Below are 16407 nucleotides of genomic sequence, written 5' to 3' on the forward strand. Positions count from 1 at the left end.
GTAAATGCTGCGATACAAAAGTTGTGTCAACAGAGGGTAATTGTTCCCGTTCCCCTGTCCCAACGGGGGGAAGGGTTCTATTCGAGCCTCTTTGTCGTACCGAAGCCGGACGGTTCGGTCAGACCGATTCTGAACCTAAAATCCCTCAATCCATACTTGAAAACTTTCAAGTTCAAGATGGAATCTCTTCGAGCTGTGATCTCCAGCCTAGAAGGGAGGGATTTTATGGCGTCAGTCGACATAAAGGATGCCTACTTACACGTCCCGATTTATCCTCAGCATCAGGCCTACCTGAGATTTGCGGTGCAGGATTGTCATTACCAATTTCAGATGTTGCCGTTTGGGCTTTCCACGGCCCCGAGGGTTTTCACCAAGGTTATGGTAGAAATGATGGTACTCCTTTGCAAGCGAGGGGTCACAATTATCCCGTACTTGGACGATCTCCTAATAAAGGCGAGGTCACAGGAACAATTGTTAAAGAATGTGGAACTCTCCCTGACGGTTCTGCAACATCACGGTTGGATTTTAAATTTGCCAAAATCTCAGTTAATTCCGAAGACTCAGCTGCCCTTCCTGGGCATGATCCTAGACACAAGGCTTCAGAGAGTGTTTCTTCCGGAGGACAAAGCTCTAGAAATACAGACCATGGTCAAGGAGCTTTTGAGACCGACAAGAGTGTCGATTCATCAATGCACTCGAGTGTTAGGGAAGATGGTGGCGGCTTACAAGGCCATTCCGTTTGGCAGGTTTCATAGCAGGGTGTTTCAGTGGGACCTGCTGGACAAATGGTCTGGGTTGCACCTACACATGCAACGGAAAATAAGTCTATCTTCCAGGGGCAGGATCTCTCTCCTGTGGTGGCTGCATGGCTCTCACTTTCTAGAGGGACGCCGTTTCGGAATCCAGGACTGGGTCCTGCTGACCATGGATGCAAGTCTCCGAGGATGGGGCGCTGTCGCGCAGGGAAGAAGTTTCCAGGGAAAATGGTCAAGCCAGGAATCTTCTCTCCACATAAATGTTCTCGAGTTAAGAGCCATTTACAACGGCCTCCTGCAAGCAAAGAGTTTTCTTCAGGGTCTTCCTGTCCTGATCCAGTCGGACAACATCACAGCGGTGGCGTACGTAAACCGCCAAGGCGGAACAAGGAGCAGGGCGGCAATGGCGGAAGCCACAAGAATTCTCCGCTGGGCGGAACAGCACGTAAGCGCTCTGTCAGCAGTCTTCCTCCCGGGCGTGGACAACTGGGAAGCAGACTTCCTCAGCAAACACGATCTCCATCCAGGAGAGTGGGCTCTTCATCAAGAAGTATTTGCAGACGTGACAAGGCGTTGGGGAACTCCACTGATAGACATGATGGCGTCTCGCCTCAACAAGAAACTTCCGTATTGTTCCAGGTCAAGTATTGTTCCAGGTCAAGGGACCCCCAAGCCTGTGCGGTGGACGCCCTGGTAACTCCGTGGGTGTTTCAGTCGGTGTATGTTTTCCCTCCGCTTCCTCTCATTCCAAAGGTGCTGAGGATCGTAAGACGAACAAGGATTCAGGCAATACTCGTCGCTCCAGATTGGCCACGGAGGGCCTGGTATCCGGATCTTCAGGAATTACTAGTTCAAGATCCCTGTCCGCTTCCTCTAAGAGAGGACCTGTTACTGCAGGGGCCCTGCCTGTTTCCGGACTTACCGCAGCTGCGTTTGACGGCGTGGAAGTTGAACGCCAGATTTTAGCTCGGAAGGGTATTCCAGGGGAGGTCATTCCCACTCTCCTTAAGGCTAGGAAGGAGGTCACGGCGAAACATTATCACCGTATTTGGAGAAAATATGTGTCGTGGTGTGAATCCAAAGCAACTCCTGCGGAGGAGTTTCACTTGGGTCGTTTCCTCCATTTTTTGCAGGCAGGCGTGGATGCGGGCCTGAAATTGGGTTCCATCAAAGTGCAGGTTTCAGCCTTATCTATTTTCTGTCAAAAGGAATTGGCCGTCCTTCCTGAGGTTCAGACTTTCATGAAGGGAGTGTTGCATATCCATCCTCCTTTTGTGCCACCCATGGCGCCGTGGGATCTTAAAGTGGTGTTGCAGTTTCTTATGTTTCACTGGTTTGAGCCTTTGCGTACGGTTGAGTTAAAGTTTCTAACTTGGAAAGTGGTCATGCTTTTGGCTCTGGCGTCTGCCAGGCGAGTATCTGAGTTGGCGGCTTTGTCTCACAAGAGCCCATATTTGATCTTCTATTCGGATAGAGCGGAATGGAGGACCCGGCAACAATTTCTGCCGAAGGTGGTCTCTCTGTTTCACATTAACCAACCTATTGTGGTGCCTGTGGCTACGGATGCTGTGGCGGTCCCAAAATCTCTTGATGTTGTAAGAGCTTTGAAAATTTACGTTGCCAGGATGGCTCTTACTAGGAAGACAGAGGCTCTGTTTGTCCTGTATGCTTCCAACAAGATTGGAAATCCTGCTTCTAAGCAAACTATTGCTCGCTGGATTTGTAATACGATTCAGCAAGCTCATTCTTCGGCTGGGCTTCCGTTGCCGAAATCAGTAAAGGCCCATTCTACCAGGAAAGTGGGCTCATCTTGGGCGGGTACCCGAGGGGTCTCGGCACTTCAACTTTGCCGAACAGCTACGTGGTCGGGTTCAAACACTTTTGCTAAGTTCTACAAGTTTGATACCCTGGCTGATGAGGACCTCATGTTTGCTCAGTCGGTGCTGCAGAGTCATCCGCTCTCTCCCACCCGGTCTGGAGCTTTGGTATAGACCCCATGGTCCTTTTGGAGTCCCCAGCATCCTCTAGGACGTAAGAGAAAATTGGATTTTAATACCTACTGGTAAATCCTTTTCTCCTAGTCCGTAGAGGATGCTGGGCGCCCATCCCAGTGCGGACTGTTCCTTGCAGTTAGGTTACTACTGGTTATTTTCGGTTACACGTGCATTGTGTATCAGTTAAGTTCAGCTTGTTGCTGTTGTTAGTTCATACTGTTATCTGGTTTCATGCTACTGCAGTTGTACGGTATGTTTGTGGTGTGGGCTGGTATGTTTCTTGTCCTTAGTTTAACAAAAATCCTTTCCTCGAAATGTCCGTCTCTCCTGGGCACAGTTCCTTTAACTGAGGTCTGGGGGAGGGGCATAGAGGGAGAAGCCAGTTCACACCCAGTCAAAGTCTTTTTAGTGTGCCCAAGCTCCTGCGGATCCCGTCTATACCCCTTGGTCCTTTTGGAGTCCTCAGCATCCTCTACGGACTAGGAGAAAAGGATTTACCGGTAGGTATTAAAATCCTATTTTTTATATATATATATATATATATATATATATACCCCCAGATAAGGTGCAGAAATTAAACAATCAAATCACCTTATATAGAAAAGAGTTGATCAGCTTTAAGAAAGAAAAGCTTGCTAAATTTGAAAGTGACTACAATCAACATCGGGTTTATCAATGGCTGAGCGGGGGTAGTGGTTATTCCCAGAGACGACCATTTTTCATGCACTGTGTCATTCCCTGTGCGCCTGTCCGCAGGGAGTGACGTCATTGATTCTTAATGCCGGCCGGGTGTGCAGTCCCGGTGCAGACATGGGCGTTACACGTGGTGCTTTAAAGTATATAAGGTATGTGTTATTCATGTTTTGTTAGCCTGATGATAGTGTTTATTACACTGAAACGTTGCTGAAAGCGTGGTTTGGTTGTCCTTTATTCAAAGTCGAGTGCCGCACCTTATCTGGGTATGTCTTTATCATTGTGAGGGCACAGGCTGAAGTTTTCCACACGGATCATTGGAGTGCCGGACCTTCGAGCTTGTATATATATATATATATATATATATATATATATATAACATTTATTTCTTTTATTATTAGAGAATGAACTGTATTTACCTTGCATAACAATTTTGGTCTATGAGCTGACAAGAATAGAGTGGTACTGGATGTAGACAGGACTGGAGATAATGGTACAGATATCAAGATGGAACTAATAATGTGGATATCGGGCCGAAACCGATGATGCTTCTGATATCGGACTGGAACTGATGATGTTTCTGATATCGGGCTGGAACTGATGATGTTTCTGATATCGGGCTGGAACCGATGATGTTTCTGATATCGGGCTGGAACCGATGATGTTTGTAATATCGGGCTGGGACCGATGATGCTTCTAATATCGGTCTGGAACCGATGATGCTTCTAATATCGGTCTGGAACCGATGATGCTTCTAATATCGGTCTGGAACCGATGAAGCTTGTAATAACGGTCTGGAACCGATGGTGCTTCTAATATCTGAGTGGAACTGATGATGCTTGTAATATCGGGCTGGAACCGATGAACCTTGTAATATCGGGCTGGAACCGAAGATGCTTCTATTATTGTGCTGGAACCGACGCTGCTTCTAATATTGGGCTGGAACCGATGATGTTGCTAATATCGGGCTGGAACCGATGATGTTGCTAATATCGGGCTGGAACCGATGATGCTTCTAATATCAGGCTGGAACCGATGATCAGACTAGAACTGATGATATGACTATTGAACTGGAACCAAGGATTACACTGTGCTGAGCTGGTAGTCACAGGTACACCGAGTCTGGCTTGAACTGACAAGGAATACCACATTTAAAGAAAAATATACAAGTCGTTGTCAACAGCCGCTGGTAAAGGGATGGTCAGATTCCCTTGTATAGATAAAACAAGAATAATAAGGAAACCAGCGCTGGCTGTAATAATTAAGCAAATATGGATGGTTTGTTGTAAAAAAATATATTATTCACAATTTATTCGCCATTATACATTTTAGAAGAAGAAAAACACTGATAAAAAATAGCTAATGCCATCAGAATTGAATGGTCAATTCTCAGCCAATCCACTTGAAATACTCCTAGATGGTTATCCCTTAGTATTGCCTCAGCCTTAGGAATTATCCAATTTTGGATTAAAGGGAGTCCATAAAAGGTGCTTAGCTGTAAATCCAGATGGTGGAGCAAGTGTCCAATTAACGCCAGGGATGGAAAGCAGGAGTTCAGGATATCTGCATGTGGCATCGGCTAAAGTTCTCATGCTCTACGCGTTTCGCTGGTCTCAGAACATCCAGTTTCATCAGGAGCATAGGCATCGGCAAACCGTCCTTATATGTTTAATTATTACAGCCAGCGCTGGTTTCCTTATTGTTCTTGAAAAGGAATACAGACTGGGGACAGACTACTGGGAACAGAAGTCTGGAGCCCAGGATGTACAGTAGCTCTGTGAAGCAATGTTGTTAAAGGCCCTTGCTGCCTATCTGTGCAATCTTTATATCTTCTCTGGAGAGCAGTGGTTGGAAGATCTGGTCAGACGACCAATGCTAGGCCAGGAATTGGTAAAGCATGGAACAGCAGCAGATTGGTGTGCAGAGTCTGTGGTTGGGGAATCAGCGGTCAGCTGATCACAAGTGTCATGGCGGTGCCCATGTCTGAATTTTGGAGAGAACTCTGGCGTGGAGGAAGTAGGCCCAAATGCTGGGGAAGTGGAGAGTCAGCAGAGCAATGTGGAGAGCTGGAACTGGAATTAGCATGACTTGCTGGGTTTGCTGGGCAGGGACATCATGAACAGACTTCACTGCTGAATTCAGAACTCTGCAGATTACTCACAAAACTGGCTAATCAGAAGCTTCAGCAGCCAGCAACATAGACTGCAGCTTGTAAACTGAGCAGACCTGTCAGACAATGGATATAGGCAGGACTGATAGCAGAGGTGCAGTAACTCACAAAACAAGCGGGATTAAATCAGGATCGTGACAATCGGGTCATACTGCTTAACTGGCATCACTTACTTTGAAATGAGCTCATTGGTTGGCTAGACGAGTTACTGTACATATATCATTTACTATAGTTTATATGTTTATTGGCCTGTAGATATCACTGATGCTACTGCTGTCTGGCGAGGTTCCCTGTGGCTACAGTAACAACAGGTAACAATGAGAGTGTTCCATTATGTTTCATTTCACACATCCAGTGGTGCAAGTAGAAATATTTTCTTAGTGGTACTGAGTGCCGAAAATGGGCGTGGTCACGTGTTGTGAGGGAGCATGGCCACATGCTGATAGTGGGAGTGGTTACATGACACTAGTGGCGTGGCCACACGACAGCCCCTTTTTTGGGGGAAATCTGGAGGCAAAGCTACAAATATATAGTAATGCCTCCAGTATAATAGAAATATATAGTGATACATCCAGTATAATAGAAATATATAGTAATGCCTCCAGTATAATAGAAATATATAGTGATACCTCCAGTATAATAGAAATATATAGTAATGCCCCCAATTAAATAACAATATATAGTAATGCCTCCATTATAACAGGAAAATACAGCCACTGTCGCACTCCCAGTTACCTGACAAAATGGGAGGAGCCATCATGCTACCAAGCAACATGGGCCCTCATTCCGAGTTGATCGGTCGCAAGGCGAATTTAGCAGAGTTACACACGCTAAGCCGCCGCCTACTGGGAGTGTATCTTAGCATCTTAAAATTGCGACCGATGTATTCGCAATATTGCGATCACAAACTACTTAGCAGTTTTAGAGTAGCTCCAGACTTACTCTGCCTGTGCGATCAGTTCAGTGCTTGTCGTTCCTGGTTTGACGTCACAAACACACCCAGCGTTCGCCCAACCACTCCCCCGTTTCTCCGGCCACTCCTGCGTTTTTTCCGGCAACGGTAGCGTTTTCAGCCACACGCCCATAAAACGCCGTGTTTCCGCCCAGTAACACCCATTTCCTGTCAATCACATTACGTTCGCCGGAGCGATGAGAAAGCCGTGAGTAAAAATACTTTCATCATAGCAAAGATACTTGGCGCAGTCGCAGTGCGAATATTGCGCATGCGCACTAAGCGGAATTTCACTGCGATGCGATGAAAAATACCGAGCGAACGACTCGGAATGAGGGCCCTGGTCTTGTTGCTTTGTGGCACATTTTAATTGTGGTAATGGCAAAGTGTGTGGCAGGTGGTACTGCGTACCCGCTGCCAAATTCTTAAGGGTACTCCGTACCTGAGCGTACCTGCATACTTGCACCACTGCACACATCATATTATAACTGGACTCGTATCAGAATCCCTTTAACTCCCAGCACCCAGTCTGACTGTACAGTTCCCACACATTGTAAGTGTGCAGCCACGGCTCCGTTCCTCATTGACAATCCTGCATGAGTGTTGTACAGAAAAACTGTGGGACATTTTCATTTTTATCTTAACCCTCTGTCAGGCGCACCTCTGGGACTCCCGGGTTCAGGCGCAGTGCGCCTGACAGGCGCCTGTTGAAAATCGTCATTAGCACCTAATTAACTCAGTTCTGACGCTCTTAGGGGGTAATTCAGAGTTGATCGCAGCAGCAAATTTGTTAGCAGTTGGGCAAAACCATGTGCACTGCAGGGGGGGCGGGGCAGATATAACATGTGCAGAGAGAGTTAGATTTGTGTGGGTTATATGGTTTCTGTGCAGGGTAAATACTGGCTGCTTTATTTTTACACTGCAATTTAGATTTCAGTTTGAACACACCACACCCAAATCTAATTCTCTCTGCACATGTTATATCTGCTAACAAATTTGCTGCTGCGATCAACTCTGAATTAGGCCCCTAAAGTGATCAGTGACCTTCATTAGGACGTACAAAGAGAGAAATATGAAGCCATAAAGAGAAAACATAGACATGAGTATAAGTTTGGGCACAGTGTGCCTGAGAGGCCACCCTGGACAAACCTACATATTCCCGCAAAATATCCACAACCTTTGTAATTTTCATTCATAAAATGAGCAAAATAAACAATTAATAGATAAAAATAAAAGGAAAAACGAACGTTCAAAAGTCGGAGGAGTTTGGGCACAGTGTGCCTGAGAGGCCAGAAGGGTCACTACTGCACTCCACGCAGGCGGCGGGAAAACTGACTAGGGGTTTTTCGATCAGCACCTAGAGATAGGAAGGTACTAGGAGTGACAGGCCCCTGTGCCCCCTTGGGGCGGAGAGGGGAGCGAGAACAGCTTTGCGGTGCCTGTCAGGACAGCTGCGCCTGACTGAGGGTTAGCAATTTATCCAGCGAGCCAGCGTAAACTTAGTCCGGCTTAATGTGGGCTTTATTCAACCCCACTGTTCCTTTTATACAAGTTTTTTTTTACTTTGTCATTTTAGGGTAGAACTTAGCCTTAAATAGCATATTGGGGGTCATTCCGACCCGATCGCTCGCTGCAGTTTCTCGCAGCACAGCAATCAGGTCGGAACTACGCATGCGCCAGCGCCGGCGCATGCCAGCTGTCGCTGCCTAGGGATCGCCTCTGAGACAGAGACGCTCGCAGGACGGGAGGGGGCTGGACAACGGCGTTAAGCCGCCATCTAGGGGGCGCGGTCTGGCCAACGCAGGCGTGCTCGGACCGTTGGGGGGGCGGGCCGCTGCAGCTGCGTGATGTCACACGCAGCCGCTGCGGGCCAGGGAGTGACGAGTAGCTCATGGCCTGCACACTAAAGCTGCGCTGGTCGGGAGCTACTCTTGAAGTGCAAAGGCATCGCCGCTGTGCGAAGCCTTTGCACTTCTGCGGGGGGAGGGGGGGGCGGCACTGACATGCGGGGCGGACTAGCCCTGTGCTGGGCATCCCCCCGCATGTCAGTGTGAATGATCGTAGCTGTGCTAAATTTAGCACAGCAACGATCAACTCGGAATGAGCCCCCTAGTGCGGCCCTGACAGTTATCACACATACTTGTGGTTCTATTGGCTTAACCAGAACATTGGTAGACGTCAGAGTAGACGTAGTGGATCAAACAGAAGATAGACAAAGGCAGAGCCGGCCCTAGGCATAGGCAAACTAGGCAATTGCCTAGGGCATCTGGTATGCCTAGGATACAAGCAGCTTCTGCTGATAAAAATGATATGTGGCATGCCTATATTATGTGTGTAGCATTTCGTATGCAGATACAGCCACAGTAGCACACAGTATATAGGCATGCCGCATATCATTTTAATCAGTAGAAGCTGCTTGTCCATCCTAGCCACATAGCAATGCAAATAAGATGCATTTTCATAAAAAATAGACACCCGGCGTTAGCAGAGCTGCCAGTTGACTCACGCCAGGAACTATATGTGTCATTATGTGTATAAGGGCATTAATAATGTGTAACATATGTCTAAGGGGCACTATGTGTGTCATTATGTGTATAAGGTCACTAATAATGTGCGGCATATGTGTTAGGGACATTGTCTGTCATTATGTGTATAAGGGCATTAACAATGTGCGGAATATGTGTAAGGGAAATTATGTGTATAAGGGCATTAATAAGGGTTGGCATAATATGTAAGGCGCATTATGTTTATAAGGACATTAATAATGTGTGTCATATGTGTAAGGGGCATTACTGTGTGGTATTATGTGTATAAATGCATTAACAATGTGTGGCATTATGTGTATAAGGTGCTCTACTGTGTAGCGTAACGTATAGAAAGGACACTACTGTGTGGTCTAATGTGAATAAAGAGCAATATTGTGTGGTGTAATATCAATAAGGAGCAATTCAGTGTGATGTAATGTGAATAAGGGGCCCTACTGTGAGGAGTAACGTATATAAGGTAAAGTGGTACTACTGTGTGATGTAACGTGAATAAGAGACACTATCGCATGATAAAATGTGAATAAAGTTGCACTACTGTGAGGCATAATTTGAATTGGGGGTACTATTGTTTGGCCATGCCCCTTGCCAGCAAAAACACATACCTTTTTGGGCTGTGTGCCTAATGTGCACACTGTTCTTATTTAAATTACAGGGGGTAGGAAAACCAAAAAAGGACTGCTATGGGTGGGGGGTGATGGTGCTGGGAAAGGGGTTCAGAGTCAGAGGCGGAACTAGCGGTGGTGCTAGGGAGCACCAGCCAAAATCTTGCCTAGGGCATCATATTGGTTAGGGCCGGCTCGGGACAAAGGGATAGTTAAGATGCATTGTGGAAATCTAGGGGGGCTGACAAGTCCAGTTCTAGAGCCTAAAAAGTCTTATAATACAAGTCTCCCACCAATTATCCTTTTTTGGCACTCCTAACCTACATTAATGGCACATTTTTCTTTTAAAATATCCATTAAATCTTTATTGATTTTGGTTATAGTTATAAATGTGACCTGACTTGATAAATGCATCTTCATATGTTATTCAGCCAATGGAGGCTCATGTTCCCATCAAACATCTGGGTGATTTAACAGGATTTGTCCAGTATTATTAGTAGTTTGTTTTATTCATTAATTTTACCTTTTTCAATAAGATTCTATAATAAGAGTAATAACCCCAAAACTATCCTCTATTTCTCACTAATCCCATCTGGCGTACAGCACGTGATCTGATTGGTGGGTCTGTGCCAAGGGTGAAAGGTGAAATGTAGCATTCAAGCAATCACACAAAGTCTGGAAAAGTGACTTTACTATACGGGGGAACATGTTCTGCTAACATTTGTTTCGTATGTCTCTTTCTAGATTAATCTGCTTCTCCGCTCTTTTTCATCCATTTGTTATATGCTGCTTGCCCAGACAAGACTTCTGAACCCAATTACGTTCAGCAGGCTTTTGAAAAATGACAAGTTTTGGTGGGGACAACTTCATATTGAAATTGTGCTTTTTAAATGTAGTGGCAAATCCAACATATAATTGTTCTGCCTCTCCTGCCCTTTGTTCCTGCTACATCTCTGCTGCTCAGTCCCGTCCTGCCATCCAGCTCCATCCCACCACCATTCCTGGAAGGTCCTCTTTCCACACTGGCTGGGGTCTGTCCCATCTCCCTAGCAGTGCACACCCCGGCTTGCACTGCACAAGCATGTTGATGATGGGACAGACCGTAGCGGGTCATTCTATAGATTTTTTTATGTCAATTTGGCATTCATACTGTCATAACTGTGGATACTGTGGAGTAAGGGGTCTATTTTTTATTTTCTTTGTCCCATATATAAATGTTTCACCTCTGCTTAGATGCCTGGGTAGCTTTATCAGGAATATGGAGAGCTAACTTGTTGGAAAGGGGGAACCCTTTGCCAGTTTCTTAATGAAAGTCTCTGAGCTCTCCAGTGCAACCCATTCTGTATACTTCATTTTATGCATGTGTTAGCAATGGGTGGGGGGGCCGAGGCTGCCAAACATGCTAATTAAAAAGGGGGTCCACATAACATTTGGCCACGTAACGTATATAACTCAATGATCATATGTGGTACATCCCCTATAATGTAGCTACTTCGCAGTCCTTCTACATAGTCACATATGCCACCATATAGCATAAGATTACCCACCCCTCTATATAATATGCCTCTCCCCGCCGTCTGCTACTCTCAGGCAACATTTTTATAGTGGCATGATATGATTACCTAAAAAATTCTTCCCTTGTTATTATTGCCCGTCACTGAGGTCATCTTTTCCCAATGGGATCTTGCTATATGATGGAGCTCTCTCACCAGGTGACACTATAGCTTTGTAACAAATCATGTGTCAAAAATTGGACCACGTGTTTTGGAAGTTGTGCCTTAGGCTCAAAAAAAAGTCTCTGCCTCCCAATATTCAGTATTCAAGCATGGTTTGTTTGTTTTTTTGGCAGATTATATTGTTCTGTTCATAGTTTTGTACAGTAAGTTATGGTCCATTCAAATGACTGTATATGTAAACTTTAGCTTACCTTGAGCATGTTCCTTCGTATACTGTACGGCGGCTATTGCACCTAGTGATAACAGTAATCTATAAATGCCGCAGATACATTGCTTTGAGGTCCATAGGATTTTCTAATGCGTACTGTGTGCATGCCATAAACCAGGCTGCCCGCCAGGTGTCTGTTACAGCGTTCATCACAGCTGTCCTCTGCTTCCTTTTCAGTGGGGAACACTGTAATGCACTTTGAGGTCCTCATGACTATCTACATGCGTAGTCACACTCATCCAGCCTGTGGCACGGGCACACGCACCACGCCGAGGCACGGGTGTGACTTAGTATGCCGAGTCGCCTCTTAGAGGTAAATTTACTTAAGCTTCTACAAGTGAAAAGAGGTGATGATGCCCATAGCAACCAATCAGATTATGGCTGTCATTTCTCTATTATTACCTAGAAAATGATAGAATTGGATTGGTTGCTATGGGCAACATCCCCTCTTTTCACTTTTAGAAGCTTTAGTAAATTTACCCCTTAGTACGCCGCCCATGTATTCATGTGGGTGCACGTAGCTGAATGCACGTGTGTGTCCTATTTGCAAGTACAATTGCTGCGACTGGCTTGCTGTGAATACGGCAATCTGCAGGCTAGATGAACATGGCTACATCTGTAAGTGTTTTAATCCAGGCACATTAGGAGTTTGAATAATAAAGCCTTCCAGTTTCTAATGGTAAAGACCAGGTCTTAAAAAACTAAGACTCATCTTAGTCCTAGACACAATCTACACTGAAATACATCTTGGGTGCTGTTAGGCTATAGAAGCTTTATATATGTCAAGATAAGCATCTATCTGATTCCGATGGACTCTAATACTGAACAGTATATTTTACCGAACTGTTATTATTTGCTATGCACTGGAAATTAATACATTGTATTTGCAATATTTTTACAGTTGATGTCAACATTGATGTATCAAGACCATTAAAGGGGAACTTGAGTTTCGTCAAATTGGATCAACTAAATGTTTTCCTAAAGAAGGTCATGAAAAATGTCCCTGACCATTCACCAGAGGGGCCCTCGCCTACTGATGGAGCATCACAGAGGGATGAGAGTCTGAAATCTCCATCCTGCTACCGAAAAGATCCTGGGATTGTTACCCAGGAGGCTGGGAAATCCCCCTTGCCAGAAGAAGGAACTTGGAGATCACTCTCCTTCTTCCATAAGATCGCTTTCCAAACGACTCAAGTGTTTCTTTCCTTATCCACTGTTTCGCACCCAAAAAGTCCCACCATATTGACTTCTTTTTCCGAGCTTCAGGGATCTCTCTGCATTCAGGCAGGAAACAAAGTACCGGGTAAGTTCCATTCTTTAACCCTTGAATTCCTTATTCTACGTAGTAGCGCAATAACCGTTATTTAGCTGAAGACCAATAAAGAAGAAACAGCTCTACTTGTTACTCTATTTATTATTGGCTTAAACAAATAATATAGCCTGTGGAGGTTCTCTTTATCATTAAGTTTATGTTGTATATAGCTAGTTCTCTCAACCAATCCGTGCATTTAATTTTATCATGGAACATGTCCTCTCGCTCCATGTATTGTCATCAAATTACTTTTATCTGTCAGCTGATAGCTGGCAAATCACAGCCAGTGAGGGTCAGTTCTGTAGGCAAGCCCCTTCCAGAGCTGTCACTCAAACAGAATTCAACGACAAATAGATTTTTAATAAATTACATAAAGTACAAAAAAAAACACAATTATATTATTTATGGTTTGAGCCAATATTTCTCTTGTTGAGTATCTTTTCTAGATTAAAATATTCACAGTTGCTTTAACTGCCTATTTTCCTGCCTGTGTATAGAGGTTTTTAGAAGACGCTGCACTTTAAATGTGCATTATTATTAAATTGCTCATTAAGTGTAATTAAATTGCTGACTGTATTATTTTGGATTAACTCTGATCTTAGGTATGTTATGTGCAGTATCTTTCCCAGCCTACAGGTGTCACTGTTGCTATTGCTGCCTGTCTTAGGGCCTAATTTAGCATGGATCGCTATTCAGAGAAATCGCATATTGAACGATTATCAAACGACTGCGCATACGTAGCGTTCACATTGCACACACACAAGGGGTAATAGCGACAGAAACTGAATACAGATTGTAATCGCAATGTAGCCGCTGATGCACTGACAGGAAGCCTCCGTTTCCGAACGTAAACCTGATGTTTTCTGGGTGTGTCAGAAAAAACGCAGATGTGCCCAGGCATTTATTTTTTTGGGGGTGGGGGGTCTCTTAACGTCAGTGCAGACCACTTCCAGGCCGTCTCAGTCACAGATTACTGACAGCCTCAATCCTACTCACATTTGCTCAGATTGCAAAGACTCTTCGATGTTCCGGGAATTGCGTATGCATCTGCGAGTGGATAGCGATCTGCGATGCATTTGCAATTTTTTTTCACGTGGCGTGTTTTCTTCCTGCAGGGGCGACACCTATCTACTCGCAGACAACTGCAATTTCTCTGAATAACGATCCATGCTGAATTGGGCCCTTAGTACCATTGAAATACACTCTACACAACACAATCAACTGGCTGCCAGTTTGGAACCAAGATTAAATTGCTAATGGAAAAAAATAAAATATGCACCTTTCATGTGCTTGACATCTGTAGAATATTGTGTATTGTCAGATTTAATGACAATGTTCTCCTTATTTTTAGCTAAATTCTCTTCCTTGTTGAAAATTGTATTTGTGATGCACCTTTCTGGTACTTACATGTTGTCGGACGTGTGGAACACAACTCTCTGTGGCTCCTCTATGTACCTGCTGGCTGTATCCCTGCAGTCTGTATGTGCTTATTATATGGCTACAACCCCGTTACTTACTTTATTTGAAAGTAACTGATGTCTGCTTTTTATTAATTAGAATTAATCACAGCCTTATGCATATTATAAAGACATGGAGCTGATCACTGAGCAAACCCAGCAAGGAAAAAAACAACAGGACAACGAAGCTGAATGCCGCTGGCCAGCACTGTTGTCAAAATACAAGGTGTAAATGACAAGCATCCAATGTTTTGTATTAACAGTAAATTCCGCCCGGCTATGAGAACATTGGCATGTGTGGGTTTGATTTGTATTTTTGTTGTACATGCAGTTATTTACAGGGGAAGAGAAAAACACCCCAATGGAGCCATAAGCTGAAATATGATTTGAAAGAAAGGTGCATAAACATTCCGAAACACAAGTATCTGGTCCAGGCATCTAATAAACAGTCGCATTGTGCGCTGTTGCTGAGTATATGTTTATTGCCGTTTGCCCAGGAGAGTTTTTAAAAGATTGAATGACGCCGTTCCAATCAGAAATATTTACAGAACCAAACTAATTGCTCTTCCTCTTTACCGTCAAGATCACATATCTCATCATAAAACATTTTCTCCATTTATTTTCGCTGTCTCTTAAATATGTCTTCCAGTTGTAAACTAATATTAATTGGTTTATGACTTTGGTTTACAATCCTGGAATCGTAGTTAAATTCAAGATCGCCTCTAGCAAACGTATTGCATGTGCTTTTCGCATTCATTCAGTTCCAAGTACAGCTTTCAAGAAGCACTCTACGAAACTTTTTTTTTATTTTTTATCTTATTTATCTTAAAAAGGAAAATATGAAACATGCTCTGCACCGTAAAAAAAAAAAAAAAAAAAAGACGCGATGCCTAGCTGAGTGCTTTCATTTTTTTTATTGCGCCGCCAGGAACATTTAGACGACGGTATGAATAGAGGGCACTGTGCTTAATGAAACTATATATCGGTTATTGTTACCAAGTTCGCTGCAGTGAGGCTGTGTAAAATGTGCGTGGTATTTTGGATGTCGGCTTACTCCCACAAGCAGATGAAGGGGGGGCCGTTTCTGGCGTCATTTCTCCATTTGATGACATGCCATGAGGCCTGCTGCTAAAGCCAGTACTGGGCTCCTTGGCGGCATTAGACATCTCCACACAGAGCAGCCTCTGTGAGGGCCTGAAGAAGGAAAACGGTTTTAAAGACTTTTTTTTTTTTTGTCGTTTTCAGGACCAATTTGGCAGTGCCAGCAGTGCCTAAACAATCCTATAATAAGTCAGCCTTATAAAGAAGAATACCAGCTGAAAGTCAACATAGCAACAGAACAGATACAGGAAATGTTTTGTAACTGAGAAGTGCTCAGTGTGGGCCAAACGTAGGTGATTTATTTCCCTTTTTTACCTAAAAAAAAAAGAATCTGGCAGGCCTCGCCACATTTCAGTGCATTTTGCAAATGCTTTCTAAGCTAAAATGCAACATGAAAGAGCCTGAGAGTGCTCTGGGCCGGCATTCTTGATTTAGCCATAAAGACATTTTCAGACCAGTTCAGAACATTGTTCTCATTCCCACGCTTACCTTAGCCAGGGCTGGGAGGCTTGAAAGAAGTTCATAGTCACTGAGAGGATTACTTTCCCATTATGCATCATATTAATATCCACTATGGAGGAGTCTGTATCACACATGCTCCTGTACTGAACTGCATTGTGTGTCTGATCATTCCGCCTGTCTGACTGTAGATGGCACATTCCCATCTCTACTAGGCTTAGCTGGTGGCTGTGAACTCTGACCTGTCTGTTTCCCAGGCTTTTTAAGTAATAGGCAAGCATTTATCAATGTACGCTAGGCACTGAATTATGCGATGATGTTAACACCGGTTCAGGCTTGATGCTTGGTGAGGAACTCAAATGAAGACCTGTCCTTGTTCTAAGATGCATTTTATTCTGGTTTTTGTCCAGAACCTACTGGTG

At 44.3% G+C, this 16407-nt stretch overlaps 1 protein-coding gene across 5 annotated transcripts in view; it reads left to right on the forward strand.

Annotated features, from left to right (window-relative positions):
• VPS13B (vacuolar protein sorting 13 homolog B) overlaps positions 1-16407 on the forward strand; it is a 1616194-nt gene that overhangs the window by 1257337 nt on the left and 342450 nt on the right. For all 5 annotated transcript variants that reach the window (XM_063924187.1, XM_063924188.1, XM_063924189.1 and 2 more), the window contains exon 36: positions 12558-12959. In XM_063924187.1, the coding sequence (XP_063780257.1) occupies positions 12558-12959 (402 nt within the window). The remainder of the gene's footprint in view (positions 1-12557; positions 12960-16407) is intronic.

Source organism: Pseudophryne corroboree, chromosome 5 (genome assembly GCF_028390025.1).
Source record: "Pseudophryne corroboree isolate aPseCor3 chromosome 5, aPseCor3.hap2, whole genome shotgun sequence".
NCBI lineage: Eukaryota > Metazoa > Chordata > Amphibia > Anura > Myobatrachidae > Pseudophryne > Pseudophryne corroboree.